The sequence below is a fragment of the Aquarana catesbeiana genome, linkage group LG02 (assembly GCF_042186555.1).
Source record: "Aquarana catesbeiana isolate 2022-GZ linkage group LG02, ASM4218655v1, whole genome shotgun sequence".
NCBI lineage: Eukaryota > Metazoa > Chordata > Amphibia > Anura > Ranidae > Aquarana > Aquarana catesbeiana.
In genome coordinates, this window is record NC_133325.1 from 382,591,722 (window position 1) to 382,609,445 (window position 17,724).

Sequence of the window (17,724 nt, forward strand, 5' to 3'; positions counted from 1 at the left end):
GTAAATCAAGCAAATTACTTTGTTATAGGTATTGTCAGTGTTTCCATATCATGTTTACACTGTTCAAATATTCACTGTGTTAGTTTACAATAGGAGTTCTGTAATTTCTAAGGTTGCCAGTATAAAATGTGCTCCGCCAGTAAATTTGCCATGTTTTGTCAGTAAAAAATGCTCCTGGAGGTTGGCAACCCTGGTATTTAGTCACCTTCAGATGGATTTGTTCTCTATTGTTCAATGTGTTTTGCTGCTTATCTTCAGTTTTAATTGGTGTCAGGAACATACCTCAACATTTGTAGCCACTTGGGTAACTCAGCCACCTTAACCTCTTCAGCATTTTGGAAGTGTCTGTTACAGCCATGAGCTTGTTTCAGTTTTATTCAGGCAGCTTCTGGCGTTTAAAGTAGAAGTTCAGCCAAAAACAAACTAATGGGCCGTACACACGATAGGATTTTCTGACAACAAATGTTGGATGTGAGCTTGTTGTCCGAAAGTCCGACCGTGTGTATGCTCCACAGAACATTTGTTGGCGGTGTTTCCGCCAACAAATGTTTGACAGCAGGTTCTCAAATTTTCCGACAAGACTTGTTCCACGCATGCTCGGAATCAAGCAGAAGAGCCCCACTGGCTATTGAACTTCATTTTTCTCAGCTCGTCGTACGTGTTGTACGTCACCACGTTCTTGATGTTCGGAAGTTCCGACAACATTTGTGTGACCGTGTGTATGCAAGACAAGTTTGAGCCAGCATCCGAAGGAAAAAAATCCAACGTTTTGTTGTCGGAAAATCCTATCGTGTGTACATAGGCTAACTCTAAATATACTGGCAGCCACATTCTAAAACTAATCTATCTAGCCCTTTAAAGCAAAAATCACTATATCTTTTCTACAGCTGCTCCAGTCCGCTCCTACGTTGAGTGGGCTTCAGCTGACAACAGAGTCCCCATAATAACTTTAAGGGTGAAGTCACCTCCCAGGCATTTTGCAGCCGTTGTCGGCTGTCTCCTGCACACAGCTACCGCTGCTGGAGACCGGACCGGATTGGCTTCAGAAAAAGAATGTTTTTTATTATTATACAGGATTTATATAGCGCCAACAGTTTATGCAGCACTTTACAACTTGAGGGTAGACAGTAAAAACTACAATACAGTTTAATACAGTAGGAATCAGAGAACCCTGCTAGTAAGAGCTTACAATCTAAGAGGGAGGGTCAAAAGATACAAGAGGTAATAACTGTGGGGGGTTGTGCTGATGGAGAAAATAAATGTACAGTTGTTAGGTGGGGGCCAGATAGGTTTTTCTGAAGTGATTCGTTTTTTAGGGATCGTCTGAAAGTGGACAGAGTAGGAGGTAGTGGGACAGATTGGGGTATAGTGTTCAGCGGATGGGAGAGGCTTGGGAGAAGTCCTGGAGGCGAGCGTAGAATGAGATGACAAAGGAGCTAGAGAGCAGGAGGTCTTTGGAGGAACTAAGAGAAAGATTAGGTTGGTATTTTGAGACTAGGTTAGTGATGCAGCTTGGGGCCAAGTTGTGGATGGTTTTGTAGGTTATTGTTAGTATCATGAATTTTTTTTTTGGGTGCGTGGTATGTATGTATTGCATTTTTTTCTTTACAGGGTTAGATAGATCAGTCTTAAAGTGTTACTAAGCCCAATAATATGAAAATAGTTCATCTGCCCCCCCCCCCCCCCGGATGCCCACAGCTTATAAATATTCTTTTTACATTAAAACATTGCCACTATATAACTTTTTGGGTGATCTGTATACCACGGCCAGTGATAAACTGCACAGTTTCTCCAGTTCTGAGAGTTAAAGTAGGAGGAGTATTCCACTTTAGCCTGTATACACACCCACATGGGTGATGCCAATATCATGTGAGCTGGCTAGCTCTGAGAATAAGTAAATGTTTTCTCCAGCATAAAAGACACAACTGAGCATGTGCAGGTTGGCTACCCTGCCTGTGTTAGCTGGCTTTCCCCAAATAGACAGTGCAGGGGGGAAGGATCTGTGCATACAGGATAAAACACCCTTTTTACACAATGCAGCAGTGGCGGTCCGTCCATTTAGTGCACATGGCGCTGCCCCCTCTCTCCAGCCACCCCCTCTATGACTAATGGATAGATTCATGCATTGCTTGAATCTATCCATGGCTGCTGTCGCCACTCCCTAGTCAGGCGTCCGGCCCCTTTTCGGACGCCGGGCGCCTGAATTACAGCGGCGAGGGGGGGTGTTTTTGAAGCACCTGATTAGAGCCATAAGCTTTTCGCTCGCAGTTCACCCAGGTGTGTTAGAACAGTGCATGGATTGATGGGCACAGTGGCTGCAATTGATGGGCACAGTGGCTGCAATTGGTGGGAACAGTGGCTGTGTTTGATGGCTCAGTGGCTGCAATTGATGGCACAGTGCCTGCGATTGATGGCACAGTGGTTGCTTTTGATGGCACAGTGGCTGCAATTGATGGCACAGTGGCTGCAATTGATGGACACAGTGGCTGCAATTGATGGCAAAGTTGCTGTGTTTGATGGGCACAGTGGCTGCGTTTGATGGCACAGTGGCTGCAATTGATGGGCACAGGGGCTGCAATCGATGGCACAGTGGCTGTGTTTGATGGGCACAGGGGCTGCGTTTGATGGGCACAGTGAGGCTGCAATTGATCTTTTTTTTTCAGAATTTTTCAGTTTGTTTGTGCCCCCCCTCCAAAAAAAAAAAAATTGAGCACCAGCCACCACTGCAATGCAGAGGATTAACCCATTAAGTTCGACAGTGAGTATAACAAACATGCTATGCTGCATATACAGACAGATTTTACTGTTGTGGGTTTAGTAACACTATAAAATGTGGCTGCCAGTAGATTCAGAGATTGAGAGAGAGAGTGTTTGACTGGACTTCCACTTTGCGTAAAAGTGTAGAGCTACCTGAACACTTTAACGGTATTCCCAGTTGATGCCCTCACCAAAATCCCTTGTGCTGTGGATCCTAGGCCCTCTCACTCCTGGGACCAGAACCAGCATTTTCAAGATGGCAAGCAGGAGGAGCTCAGGGAACAACCATTCCCTCATCTGTTTGCTATGTGTGAACCTGGAAGCTCTCAGCTGTGAGTGCTTCTTGATTCAGAGCTGTAAATTTTCCCAGCTACAAATCCCGACACACAGCAGATCAGGTACAGTCTCTGCTTGACCGACTGGTGCAGTCAGACAAGAAAGATATAAGGGGTTTCATTGACTCCCTCATGCCACCATAAAAAGAACCTGTCACTAGTCCTTGGCCCGCAGCTAAACACCAGAGCCTCATGCACCAAGTCTGAATGCCCAGTGTGCATGGAATCTAATGCCGCGTACACACGGTCGGACTTTTCGTCTACAAAAGTCCAACGGACGCTGACGGACTAAAGCTGGCTGGTAATCCGATCGTGTGTGGGCTTCTCCGGACTTTCAACTGACTTTTTCAGCCTCAAATCCGACGGACTTTAGATTTGAAACATGCTTCAAATCTTTCCGACGGACTCGCGTCCGGTCGAAAAATCCGCTCGTCTGTATGCTAGTCTGACGGACAAAAACCCACGCTAGGGCAGCTATTGGCTACTGGCTATCAACTTCCTTATTTTAGTCCGGTGTACGTCATCACGTAAGAATTCGACGGACTTTTGTGTGATCGTGTGTAGGCAAGTCTGTTCGTTAGAAAGTCCGCCGCAAGTCCGTCGAAAGTCCGTCGAAAGTCTGTCGGACAGGCTGTCGGACTTTTGTAGCTGAAAAGTCCGACCGTGTGTACGCGGCATAAGGGTTTACATACACTTTATAGTGGAACTGAAGGCATTAAAAAAAAAAAAACTTACAAGAGGGCAGACTAATTTATGCATCATGCAATGTCTCTTCTGCAATAAAAATACACCTACCTGCCTGCTCACAGTCTTCTGTGGCATGTAAACTGAGCTACGCATGCTCAGCGCAGTTTTTAGGCCTGGCGTGGTTCCCATGTGCCGTAATGACTGAGTCTTGCTTGTGCACAAAAGTTTATATCATCCAGCGTTGGCCAATGAAGATGCCCGAAGACTGACACCCGGAAGGAGCTGTGAAGAAGATCTTTTGAAGGAAATCTTTTCAGACATTGGACCTTTAGAGAGGAGGTAAGAGAAGGTGTGAAGCCTTGTTCACACTAGCATGGCTGCATTTAGCTTTTTTAAACGAATGAGAAGTGATCTGAGCAGTGTAAACAACTTTTATGCCTCCCAGATCGCTTTTAAATGTTCCTGCCTTAGCCACATTTTGGCGTGTTTAGTCACATTTACATGGGTTTACACACGTTTACACGCATTTAGCTGTGTTTAGAGTGTCTAATTGGATCCGGGACACACAGAAACCTATTTTTTCTCTTATCATAGCTAGACTTACCACAGGTGAATGCACTGTGTGAATGTCAGCATTGAAAAAAACATTTCATGCTCTAGAAATGTCCTCTAGATAAATATAAATGCTGGTTTGCCAGTGTCAGTGTGAATGAGGCCTAAGTGTGTTGTTTCTGTATTTCATACCTACTATCTGTCCAGCCTGGCCTATGGGGTCCCAGAAGGTAAAGACTGCATGTAAGGCATGCGGTGCTGACTTGTAAAAATGTTGTAAATGGTAAGAACACTCCAGGAGTAGAAATAGAAGCATACTATTATAGCTGAAATGAAATCTAAGACCCCTTGAAGTGACAACACCACATGACCCAGCTATGTTCCTTGTCAATGATAATGTAAATATAATAATTATATACTGACTTATAGAAACGACAACAAAGACTGGAATTCATAAAGAGTCTTGTAGATACTTATTAGAAATCTGTATCGTGGTAGTGGGACAATTGGTGGCACAGATTTGTGTACTTGTTGGTAAGGTGTATATGACACAAGTCTGTAACAGGTATCTCTCCTGTGAATTGGTGGAGTTTTACAGGTAGGGAAGCTATTTGGAGGAGCTGGGAGAGGAAAAGAAATGTATCAAATATCAGTTCTGCAGGGACTTGAAGACAAATTTTGCTACGGAATCACCCCAAAGATGCAACACATAATTACATGTACAATACAACTAACAACTTATTCCAACATGGAAGAGGTCTTATTCACTGCTACTTTTCTTATCACTGAAATGGCGGTATTTTTTTAAATGAATTTGTCACAACAAAGTGCCATACATTAAAAGTGTAGTAAATAACTAGGGATGAGCTTCGTGTTCGAGTCGAACCCATGTTCGACTCGAACATCGGCTGTTCGATCGTTCGCCGAATTGCGAACGTTATGGGCCGTTCGCGCTAAATTCGTGTGGCGCGTCACGGCCCATAATTCACTGCGGCATCGCAGTGCATTGCTGGCTGATGATTGGCCAAGCATGCACTATGACCCGCATGCTTGGCCAATCACAGCGCTGTCAGTAGAGAGAGCTGTAATTGGCCAAAGCCAGGGTGGCTTTGGCCAATTACGGCTCAGGGCATTTAGTACACACCCCACACTATATAAGGCCGCCTGCACGGCGGCCCTGTGTAGTGTGTGTTCCGGTGTGCTGAGAGATAGAGAGAGAGAGAGACAGTGTCATTTGATTTGAGTTAGATAGATTAGGCAGAACAGTCAGTCAGTTAGCTGCACTTACAGTGTATTGTGTATATATATGCATCCCAGGTGTTGCATATATATATATACACTGTATTCAGTTTAGCTAGATCCGTTCCTGTTATCTTCTATCTAGACTATTTACATTTAATGCAGTGCGTCCTGCTCACAGTGTTCAGCTAGATCCGTTCCTGTTATCTTCTAGACTATTTACATTTAGTGCAGTGCGTCCTGCTCACAGTGTTCAGCTAGATCCGTTCCTGCTATTTACATTTAGTGCAGTGCGTCCTATTTTACATTAAATTACAGGTGTTCTATTTGATCCTATTAGTACCACGGTCAGGCAGCTAGACTATTTACATTTAGTACAGTGCGTCCTGCTCACAGTGTTCAGCTAGATCCGTTCCTGTTATCTTCCTACTGACAGGCAGGCTTGTCTGGTTACAGTATATAAAGTTACTTGAAGAAAATTACAGGTGTTCTATCCCAGCTTAGTGCAGCTACAGGCCATTAGTATGTCTGGAAGGCCAAGAAGGAGAGGCAGACAGTCACAAGCCAATAAGAGAGGGCAAGCAGGCTCTGTGTCTAGTGCTGGTCGTGGAGACGGTGCATCCTCATCAGCACGTGGCCATGGGACACGCTTGGCCTTTTTTTCGGCAGCTGGCCATGTTGAGCCGCAACATGCGGAAGACTTGGTCGAGTGGATGACCAAGCCGTCCTCATCCTCCTCATCCTCTCTCACCCATGCCCAGGGTGCTTTGTCTGGCAAAGCAGCGGCCTCTTCCCTCAGCTCAATGTCATCAGTGACTCCTTCCCTAGCTCCACCATGTCCTCATGAGGATTCCCTCGAACTGTTTGACCACAGTGTTGGGTACATGCTCCAGGAGGATGCCCAGCGTTTGGAAGGCTCTGATGACGATACTGAGCTCGATGAAGGCAGTAACATGAGCGCGGACAGAGGGGGTGCCCAAGAAGGACAGCAATCTGGCAGTCATGCTCCCCCTGCTGCAGCATACTGCCAGGTTTGCTCCAGTGATGAGGAGGGAGGGGATGATGAGGTCACTGACTCAACGTGGGTGCCTGATAGGAGAGAGGAGGAGGAGGAGGAGGAGGAGGAGGAGGAGGAGGAGGAGGAGGCGGCAGCACATCACCAACGAGGCAGGATGCCCTCCAGGGGCCAGCCTAAGGGCAGCACATTGACTGCATCACACCCCAAAGCTCCACATGTGCAGGGCGCTGCAGTCTCTGCGCGTTATTCAAAAAGTTCTTTGGTGTGGGCCTTTTTTGAGACGAGTGCATCAGATCGCACCGCTGCTATTTGCAACATATGTCTCAAGCGTATCTCGCGTGGCCAAAATATCTCCCGCTTGGGTACCACATGCTTGACCAGACATATGTTGACCTGCCATGCAGTTCGTTGGCAAGCGTATCTAAAAGACCCACACCAAAGAACAAAGAGGATCTCTCCTTGCTCCTCATCAGCTGAGATTTCCAACCCCACTAGACCTTCAGTCCTCTCTGAGACCTGCAGTGAGAGGAATGAAGGTGTAGAATTAGGTGTGTCACAGCCAAGTACTTGTGGGCAATCTGCTTTTGGTACACCGACGTCAGATTGTACCAGGCAAATTTCCCTGCCCCAGCTGCTGCACCGCCGAAAGAAGTTTGCTCCCAGCCATCCACATGCCCAGCGGTTGAATGCTAGCTTGGCAAAATTGCTAGCACTTCAACTGCTGCCTTTTCAGTTGGTAGACTCTGCCCCCTTCCGTGAGTTTGTGGAATGTGCGGTTCCTCAGTGGCAGGTACCCAAACGCCACTTTTTCTCACGGAAGGCGATTCCGGCTCTCTACCGGCATGTGGAAGGCAATGTCCATGCCTCGCTGGACAGGGCGGTCAGCGGTAAGGTGCATATTACCGCTGACTCATGGTCCAGCAGGCATGGACAGGGACGTTACCTAAGTTTCACGGCGCATTGGGTGACTCTGCTGGCAGCTGGGAAGGATGCAGGACAAGGTGCAGTAGTGTTGGAGGTTGTTCCGCCACCACGCCTCCAAAATGCTGATTGTGACACACCTCTCTCCTCCACCCCCTCCTCTTCTTCTTCCTCCATGGCCTCTTCCTCGGAACCAGCGGTGCTCCGTAGGCGTTCAAGGGGCTACGCAAGTACGCAGGCCAAAAGATGCCATGCGGTGCTTGAGCTGGTGTGCTTGGGGGACAGGAGCCACACTGGGGCAGAGGTTCTGTCAGCTCTGCAGGGGCAGGTTCAGAGGTGGTTGACGCCACGCCAACTTAAGGCAGGAATGGTGGTTTGCGACAATGGCACCAACCTCCTCTCTGCCCTCCGACAGGGACAAATGACCCATGTGCCCTGTTTGGCTCACGTCCTTAACTTGGTGGTGCAGCGGTTCTTGGGCAGGTACCCGGGCTTACAGGATGTCCTGAGGCAGGCCAGGAAAGTCTGTGTGCATTTCCGCCGGTCATATAATGCCAGTGCTCGGCTGACGGACCTCCAAAAGGAGTTTAACCTGCCCAAGAACCGCCTAATCTGTGACATGCCCACCAGGTGGAACTCAACGTTGGCCATGCTGCAGCGGCTGCACACGCAGCAGAGGGCCATCAATGAGTACCTGTGCGACTATGGCACCAGGACAGGGTCAGGGGAGCTTGGTTTTTTTTCCCCACGCCAGTGGGCCATGATCAGGGATGCATGCACTGTCCTGTCACCATTCGAGGAGGCCACGAGGATGGTGAGCAGTGACAGTGCATGCATCAGTGACACTGTCCCCCTTGTCCACCTGTTGGAGCACACGCTGCGTGGAATAATGGACAGGGCACTTGAGGCAGAACAGAGGCAGGAAGAGGAGGACTTCCTTAGCTCTCAAGGCCCCCTTTATCCAGACAGTGTTCCTGCGTGCCCGCCGATCACACAGGAAGAGGACGAGGAGGAAGAGGAGGAAGATTGTGTCAGTATGGAGGTGGAGCCTGGCACTCAGCATCAGCAGCAGTCTTTAAGGGATCAGTCCCAAGAAACACATGGACTTGTACGTGGCTGGGAGGAGGTGGCTGCGGACCATGTCGTTCTTAGTGACCCAGAGGACTCCGGACCGAATGCCTCAGCAAACCTACGCTGCATGGCCTCCCTGATCCTGCAAAGCCTGCGTAAGGATCCTCGTATTCGTGGTATCAAGGAGAAGGACCAATACTGGCTGGCAACCCTCCTTGATCCACGTTACAAGGGTAAGGTTGCGGACCTTATCTTGCCATCGCAGAGGGAGCAGAGGATGAAACATCTTCGGGAGGCCTTGCAGAAAGGTCTGTGCAACGCGTTCCCAGAGACTGGGAGGTTACAAACTCCTGTTTCTGGACAACGTGTTGCTGAGGCTTCGGTCAGTCAAAGAAGGAGCGGTGGAGAAGGTGGCCGTCTGACCGATGCGTTCAGACAATTTTTTGGTCCGCAGCCCCAAGGTATGATCGGTTCCAGCAACCATCGCCAGCGTCTGTTTTACATGGTGCAGGAATACCTAGGGGCAAGATCAGACTTGGACACCTTTCCCACCGAAAATCCTCTGGGTTACTGGGTCTTGAGGATGGATCACTGGCCAGAGCTTGCACAGTATGCAATTGAGCTACTGGCCTGTCCTGCATCCAGCGTTCTTTCGGAACGCACATTCAGTGCTGCTGGAGGCGTGGTAACCGATCACAGGGTGCGTCTGTCCACCGACTCGGTCGATCGGCTGACCTTCATAAAAATGAATGAGTCTTGGATCACCACCAGCTACCAAGCACCTGATGCTGATGTAACCGAATAATTTTTTTTGAAATCTCAGATCCCTTCAAAGACTGCCTATGCTGATGCTGAGTGACTATCCCTGAGTAATTATCCTCTTCCTCCTCAATCATCACGCTGATAGCTTGTAAGAACATTTTTGGTTCTGGGCGCCACCACCAGTGCCTAAGGCCCAATTTTTCAGCCCCTGTCTAACAGGGGCGTGTAATTACAATTTTTGATGCAATACTTTGCAGCAGGGCTCGTTCCTGCGTTCCAACTAGAGTGTCTGTGAGGGGTTGCAGTGTTGTGGCACCAGCACCAGTGCCTAAGGCCCAATTTTTCTGCCCCTGTCTAACAGGGGCGTGTAATTACAATTTTTGAAGCAATAATTTGCAGCAGGGCTCGTTCCTGCGTTCCAACTAGAGTGTCTGTGAGGGGTTGCAGTGTTGTGGCACCAGCACCAGTGCCTAAGGCCTAATTTTTCAGCTGCTGTTCAACAGGGGCATGTAATTACAATTCTTGATCTAATATTTCACAGCAGGGCCCTGTGAGGGCTTACAGTGTTGTGGCCACAGCAACACCTAAGGCCCAAATTTCTGCTGAGTATATAGGGCAGGACCCTACTTTCAAACATCTAACTTACAAACGACTCCTACTTGCAAACGGAAGGAGACAACAGGAAGTGAGATGAAATCTACCCCTAGGAAGGGAAATTCTCTCCTGTAAGAGTTAATATGGGAAAACAAGTTCTCCTTTCCACTGATGCTTTCCAATCCTTGTTCCACAAAAAAACCCAAATTTTCAAAAAACATTTTTCATTGGGACAAAAAAGTGAGGTGAAATCTTCTGAAGAGGAGGAAAGACAGCAAAACAAATGTCACAGGGGTGATAACCCTTCCCTATGTTTTCCAAAAAGCTTAGAAAAGATTTTTTGGCTGGAGCTAAACACGTTAAAAATGTTCAAAATTACAAACAGATTCTACTTAACAACAAACCTACAGTCCCTGTCTTGTTTGCACCGCCTGTATACTGCTGTTCAGAGTATATAGGGCCTGGTGGCCCCACACCTTTCCTTATTTTAATTTGGGTGCGGGGTTCCCCTTAATATCCATACAAGACCCAAAGGGACTGGTAATGGACTGGGGGGTACCCATGCCGTTTGTCTCACTGATTTTCATCCATATTGCCATGACCCGACATGACATTAAACCCGCAAGCAGTTTTAAATGAGATTTTTTCCTTTAAAAATGACATTTGGTGCAGGGACTGTTCTAAACATGGGAAACACGCGTCACTTTACAGGCATACTATAGACACCCCCCAGGTACGATATTTAAAGGAATATTTCACTTTTTTTTTTTTACTTTAAGCATCATTAAAATCACTGCTCCCGAAAAAACGGCCGTTTTTAAAAGTTTTTTTTGCATTGATACATGTCCCCTGGGGTAGGACCCGGGTCCCCAAACCCTTTTTAGGACAATACCATGCAAATTAGCCTTTAAAATGAGCACTTTTGATTTCGAACGTTCGAGTCCCATAGACGTCAATGGGGTTCTAACGTTCGTGCGAACTTTCGGTCCGTTCGCGGGTTCTGGTGCGAACCGAACCGGGGGGTGTTCGGCTCATCCCTATAAATAACAATAAACATTGGTACTGAAGCTGGCCATACAAGGGCTTGAATTTAGATTCAGCAGAATTCCTGCTGAGTCGGTTGAAACTTGTTTCCGTGGGTCAGTTGCCATCACCTGGCTCAACAAAAATCCATACTTCTAATAACTTTTGTCGTCAAAAGAGCCAAGCAGAAAATTCTTGGCTCAACAGCCTCTGCATTCAGTAAGATACAGGCACTGTTCAGGTATTCTGACAGCTGAAGGTGCTGGTTTGTTTGGAACACAATAGTCAGCACTGGAGTTCTGTCCATCCACGTTGTTTCGAGTGGGTGGGAAAATCCAGTGCTTTCTCTCAATCAGTCCTGGGAAAGGAAAAACTCCTCCATTGCAGTGGGGCTACCCCCGCACTGCAGGGGTTAAAGCCAAAATAAAAAACATAAAAATTGATATAAATTACATAACTCTGTGAATGGAGGGGATGGACCTATTAACCATCTGCCTGCCCTCCATTCATAAATCACGTTTCATTCATAGAAGCTGTAGTACGGCTTCTATGAATGAAGGAGCTGGGCATAAAGACTGGGTAAAGTTGGACACTCTTTGATGAGACAGTGTGCTAGCTCCCTCAGTTCCATAATCCACCACTGAACCAGAAGATTAAAGTGATACTAAAGTCTTGTTTTTTTTTTTAAATAACAAATATGTTATATTTACCTGCTCTGTGCAATGGTTTTGCACAGATCAGCCAGGATCCTCTGGCGCTTCTCCCTCTTGTAGGTGCCTCCACAGCAAGCAGGTTGCTGCCCGGGGCACCCAAGCAGGCGCGCTCCCGAGTGGCGGCTCTGTGTGTCCATTTACACACGGAGCCGTGGCTTGGCCCTGCCACCTTCATCTCCTGATTGACAGCAGCGAGAGCCAATGGCTCCTGCTGCTGCCAAAAGCCAATCAGGAGTGCGAGTCCCTGGAGAGGCAAGGCTCTCGTGGACATCGCTGGATCGAGACGGGGGTCTGCTACACATAATAGGTTTTTTACCTTCATGCATAGAATGCATGAAGGTAAAAAACCTTGTGCCATTACAACCACTTTAAGGAGGCGGTGGTCGGAGGGGCATGGATGGAGGAGGATTTCACCTAACAGAAAAGGCATTAGCACAAGGGACACATACCCCATTCCTCATTTCACCTAACAGAAAAGACATTAGCACAAGGGAACCATACCTCATTTCACCTAACAGAAAAGGCATTAGCACAAGGGAACCATACCTCATTTCACCTAACAGAAAAGGCATTAGCACAAGGGAACCATACCTCATTTCACCTAACAGAAAAGACATTAGCACAAGGGAACCATACCTCATTTCACCTAACAGAAAAGGCATTAGCACAAGGGACCTATACCCCATTTCACCTAACAGAAAAGGCATTAGCACAAGGGACCCATACCCCATTTCACCTAACAGAAAAGTCATTAGCACAAGGGACCCATACCCCATTTCACCTAACAGAAAACTATTTAGCACAAGGGACCCATACCCCATTTCACCTAACAGAAAAGGCATTAGCACAAGGGACATATACCCAATTTCACCTAACAGAAAAGTCATTAGCACAAGGGACCCATACCCCATTTCACCTAACAGAAAAGGCATTAGGACAAGGGACACATACCCCATTTCCCATTCACCTAACAGAAAAGTAATTAGCACAAGGGACCCATACCCCATTTCACCTAACAGAAAAGGCATTAGCACAAGGGACCCATACCCCATTTCACCTAACAGAGAAGGCATCAGCACAAGGGACCCATACCCCATTTCACCTAACAGAAAGGCATTAGCACAAGGGACACATACCCCACTCCCCCCACTGGTGAGTGTTCTCTACTTCTCTCCTATGCTCCAGTGGTTGACTGGCCCTTGGTGTCTTCACTTCTACTGCAAATGTGCCCAGCTGCTGGAGTATAGTGGAAAAGAGGCTGTGGGGACTAGTCTAGCAGTGCAGAAGGAGCCTGCAGGAGTACAGGATCAGGAAAGTAAAACATTTTTTTCTGGTCCCACTAGACCCAAATTAGCATATAACCCTTGCAGTTTTGGGGCAGCAGCACTGGAAAGAAGGATTTTGTTTTCCACAGAGTTCACCTTTAAGCTGGCCATACATGGTAACCCCTTCCCACCCACCCCAGTGTCTCTTTAAAAAGTTCTGAACAGCTGGGGTGCAGGAAGAAATGGCAATTATGTGACCACTGTGATTGGCTGTCACAGTGATCACATGATCGTAAATCAGCCCCACTGGCTGTTGATTGGTATTCCAGACCGAGAGCTGTCTTAGCACAGAAACACTGCCTGCTCAGCGCCGAATAGGTGTTAACTTCCACCCTTTTGCCACCGCACACATGTTTCGTGGGTGGCACAAGGTTAAGATTATTCTTGTTCAGCTCTGCAGGCTCAGTGAGAGAAGTTTTAATGTTGATGGCCAGCTTAAACAGACACTAAACTCTGATTTAAAAAAACAAAAAATGATTCAAGTGTGTATACTTAACTCAAAAAAAAAAAAAAATACCTTCTATTTTTCTCAGCTTCCTCCAAATCTAAAAAAAAAAAAAAAGAGTTTTGCTGCTGTGATAAGACTTACTGGTAGAGGGTGGCCACGTTAGTTCTCCATGATATGTAGGAATGTAGCCACCCTCTCTTGCCCACTTCTGAGCTAGACTATGGACTATGGGATTTGTATTATTCATAGAGCAAAGTACATGATCACAACTGACCTGGACTGCAGAAGGGAAAAGGAGAGGTTCTAGAGCTCACAAAGGACACTACAAAGAGCAGCAAAACATAAAAACACTATAAAAAAATCATGAAAAAAAGATTACAGGGCCATGAAGTAGTAGATGTGTATGGATTATTTTAAAAGAATAAGGATATCCACCTGTGATGGGAGAGGGTCGATAAAAATGTGCGTTTGAGCTGCGTTTTTACTGTCCCCAAACCTCTACCCCCTAAAGCTGCAAAAACAGCAGATGGGGTTGTATACATGCTTTGCTATGCTTTGCTTTCCTAAGTTCTCTGTGGCATTTAGGTGAATGGAGCTGCACTGCAAGTGTCCCCCAAGCACAATGCATGTGTTGCATTGCAGTGGTGCCAGTTTTAGGGGCTAAACAGGTGTTGAGGGAATGACACAACACCTCTGCACTGCCTGTGAAATGCCTCTGAAGAGCGACCCACTTCAAACTGCCTTCCAATAGGCTAATGCTAGTGAAAATGAGCCCTTCGGATATTGTTTAGCGTCACTTTAACAATGAAAAAGGTGCAGGGTTTCCGTGAATTTGGTGCAAGGCTACTGACCACATCCACACCGCCAGAAATGTGTGACAGACGCCTTACTGACTGGCCCCCATGTGCCTGGCTGAGTGTCACCAGTCATTGGACGGTGACACTTATGGACTATTATGGTCTAGGCGCACAGCCACCCCTCAGTCCTGGTACAGAGAGCATAGGGAGCGATCCAATGTCAGCATGCCATAGACAGAGAAGTGCACAGACAGGCAGGCACACACTAATCCCATTTTAGGAAGGGGATCTATTATGTCAGTGTCCTGAGGCGTGAGAACTGTCATGCCTGCATATTAACAATTAACTCCAGCTTAATAATAAAGGCTGCAAGTCCAGCTGGAAGGAGGCTGATGGGAGGCATGTGGGGCGGATCTCTACACTCACTATACTCACTGACTTCTCCAGCAGCTCCCACTACTACAGCACACAGCCCTCCCTCCCTCTTCTCTACACTGACACCTTCATCCCAGACTGGAGCAAGGGCAGCTATGGTTGGCAGGCTAGCCTTGCAGGATGTCCCTGAGCTGCTGGACATGAAGAAGAAGGGGGAAAGGGTGCTGGACAGTCCAGACTCAGGACTCCCCCCAAGTCCTTGTCCCAGCAACTGGCTCCTCAGCCCAGCAGCAGCAGACAAGTCCTCTGATCAGGAGGTGTCCGGGCAGACAGTGCGGGTGGTGAGTACAGTCCTCTCTATGTACTACAGGTCATTGGACTGTCACATAAGAGCCTGCAGAGATAATAACCACTGGGTCCATGGAATCTAGGGGGCACAACGTGTTCCATCAATGTGATGTTCATTGATGATGTGATCATTGGTGATCAGTAATGGGATGAACCATGATCAGTGATGTATTGATGATCAGTGATGCAATGTGATCATTAGTATTTAGTAATGTAATGATGATTGTTGATGCGATAATGATCAGTGATGCATCGATGATTAGTTATGTGATAATGATTAATGATGATCAGTGATATGATAATGATTAGTAATGTATTGAAAAATAGTGATGTGATGATGATCAATGATTCAATGTGATGGTGATAAGTGCTGTGACGATGATCACTAATATGATATGATGATGATCAGTGATGTGATGATGATCAGTGATGTGATGATGATCAGTAATATGATGATGATCACTGATGTGATGATGATCAATCATGTTATCAGTGATGACCAGTAAAGTGATGATGATCAGTGATGATCAGAAATGTATTGATGGTCAGTAATGTGACAATGATAAGTGATGATCAGTGATGTGATGATGATCAGTGATCCAATGTGATGATCACTGATGTAATAGTGTTGATCAGTGATGTGATAATGATCAATGATGTGATAATGATCGGTGATGTGATGATGATCAGTGATGCAATTTGATGATAATCAATAATGTGATGTGATGATGATCAATGATGCGAACAGTGATGATCAGTAATGTGATAATGATCAGTGATGTATTGATGATCAGTTATGTGTGACGATGATTGGTAATGATCAGTAATGTATTGATGACCAGTAATGTGATGATTATCAGTGATGTGATGATGATCAGTGATGATTAGTAATGTGGTGATGATCAGTGATGTATTGATGATTAGTGATGATTAGTAATGTGGTGATGATCAGTGATGTATTGATGATTAGTGATGATTAGTAATGTGCTAATGATCAGTGATGCAATCTGATGATGATCAGTAATGAGATGATCATGATGTGATGATGATTAGTGATGATTAGTAATGTGGTGATGATCAGTGATGTGATGATGATTAGTGATGGTTAGTAATGTGGTGATGATCAGTGATGTGATGATGATTAGTGATGATTAGTAATGTGGTGATGATCAGTGATGTGATGATGATTAGTGATGGTTAGTAATGTGGTGATGATCAGTGATGTGATGATGATTAGTGATGGTTAGTAATGTGGTGATGATCAGTGATGCAAAGTGATGATGATTAGTGATGGTTAGTAATGTGGTGATGATCAGTGATGTGATGATGATTAGTGATGAATAGTAATGTGGTGATGATCAGTGATGCAAAGTGATGATGATTAGTAATGAGATGATCAGTGATGTGATGATGATCAGTGGTGATTAGTAATGTGGTGATGAGCAGTGATGCAATTTAATGTTAATCAGTAATGAGATGATTAGTGATGTGATGATGATCAGTGATGATTAGTAATGTGATGATGATCAGTGATGTATCGATGATCTGTGATGATCAGTAATGTGGTGATGATCAGTGATGCAATCTGATGATGATCCGTAATGAGATGATCAGTGATGTGATGATAATTAGTGATAATTAGTAATGTGGTGATGATCAGTGATGCAAAGTGATGATGATTAGTAATGAGATGATCAGTGATGTGATGATGATCAGTGATGATTAGTAATGTGATGATTATCAGTGATGTATTGATGATCTGTGATGATTAGTAATGTGGTGATGATCAGTGATGCAATGTGATGATGATCAGTAAAGAGATGATTAGTGATGTGATGAGGATCAGTGTTTGCTCTAGCACTGTACATTGTTTGACATAGGATTTCCCTTCTAGTAGGCAGCTGACCCTAAATGTCCTTAGACACCCCCACCTAATAGTAGACAGGAATGATCGCAGAGATCCTTGTTATTACTAGGGCAGCATGTAGTGTATATGTAGGATGTCAGCTCTGCAGCTGCAGCTTTCCATCTGCTGAATAATGTACTGTTATGTCAGTGTGTTTTCACATTTTACAGACTTGCAACATCTGTGCAATGCTCTCTTTTTTCACTATATTATTCCCTTTCCGCTTTTCTTTTTATTAAAATAACCTTTGTATTCAGTACTGTATAGACAGACAAGCACAAGCAGGTAGAAGGTGGAGAAAAGCCTCCGGTACAGTGAATTCAGCTTAAATGATATGTGATCTGGATAAAGAGAGCGGAATTACTAGAAGTCTGTGCTGTTAGCTGAGATTAGCTCTCACACTAATACATGCCTCTTCACATGTCTTTCTTGTAATACAATATTTCCTTCCTAGACTCACCCTTCTCTCCACTATCTGGGACAACATGGCTTGTTCAACTAAGGACAGCCTATGATTAAAGGAATTAGTGTATGGGAAACACTATTGTTCAATACCTGATACAAAGATCTGTGTATAACCAGGGCTTTGTTTGTTCTGTACATTGCGCTCATTTCTGTTTTGATGTATTTATTGTATTCACAGATAAAGCACAGCAATATAAATAATTTCCCACAAATCATATACACAAAGTATTGTAGCAGATAACTTGCATATACTGTATGTTCACAGGGAAATATTTATTTATTACAAGTACTTATATAGTGCCGCCAATTTACGCACGCCTTTACATATTTATCATACATTCACGTCAGTCCCTACCCTCAAGGAGCTTACAATCTAAGGTCCCTAACT

At 45.6% G+C, this 17,724-nt stretch overlaps 1 protein-coding gene across 1 annotated transcript in view; it reads left to right on the forward strand.

Annotated features, from left to right (window-relative positions):
• The first annotated feature begins 14,648 nt into the window (after positions 1-14,648).
• Positions 14,649-17,724, forward strand: part of RFLNB (refilin B) — a 41,146-nt gene continuing 38,070 nt past the window's right edge. The window contains exon 1 of the mRNA XM_073615148.1: positions 14,649-14,958. Within this exon, the coding sequence (XP_073471249.1) occupies positions 14,773-14,958 (186 nt within the window). The 5' untranslated portion in view covers positions 14,649-14,772. The remainder of the gene's footprint in view (positions 14,959-17,724) is intronic.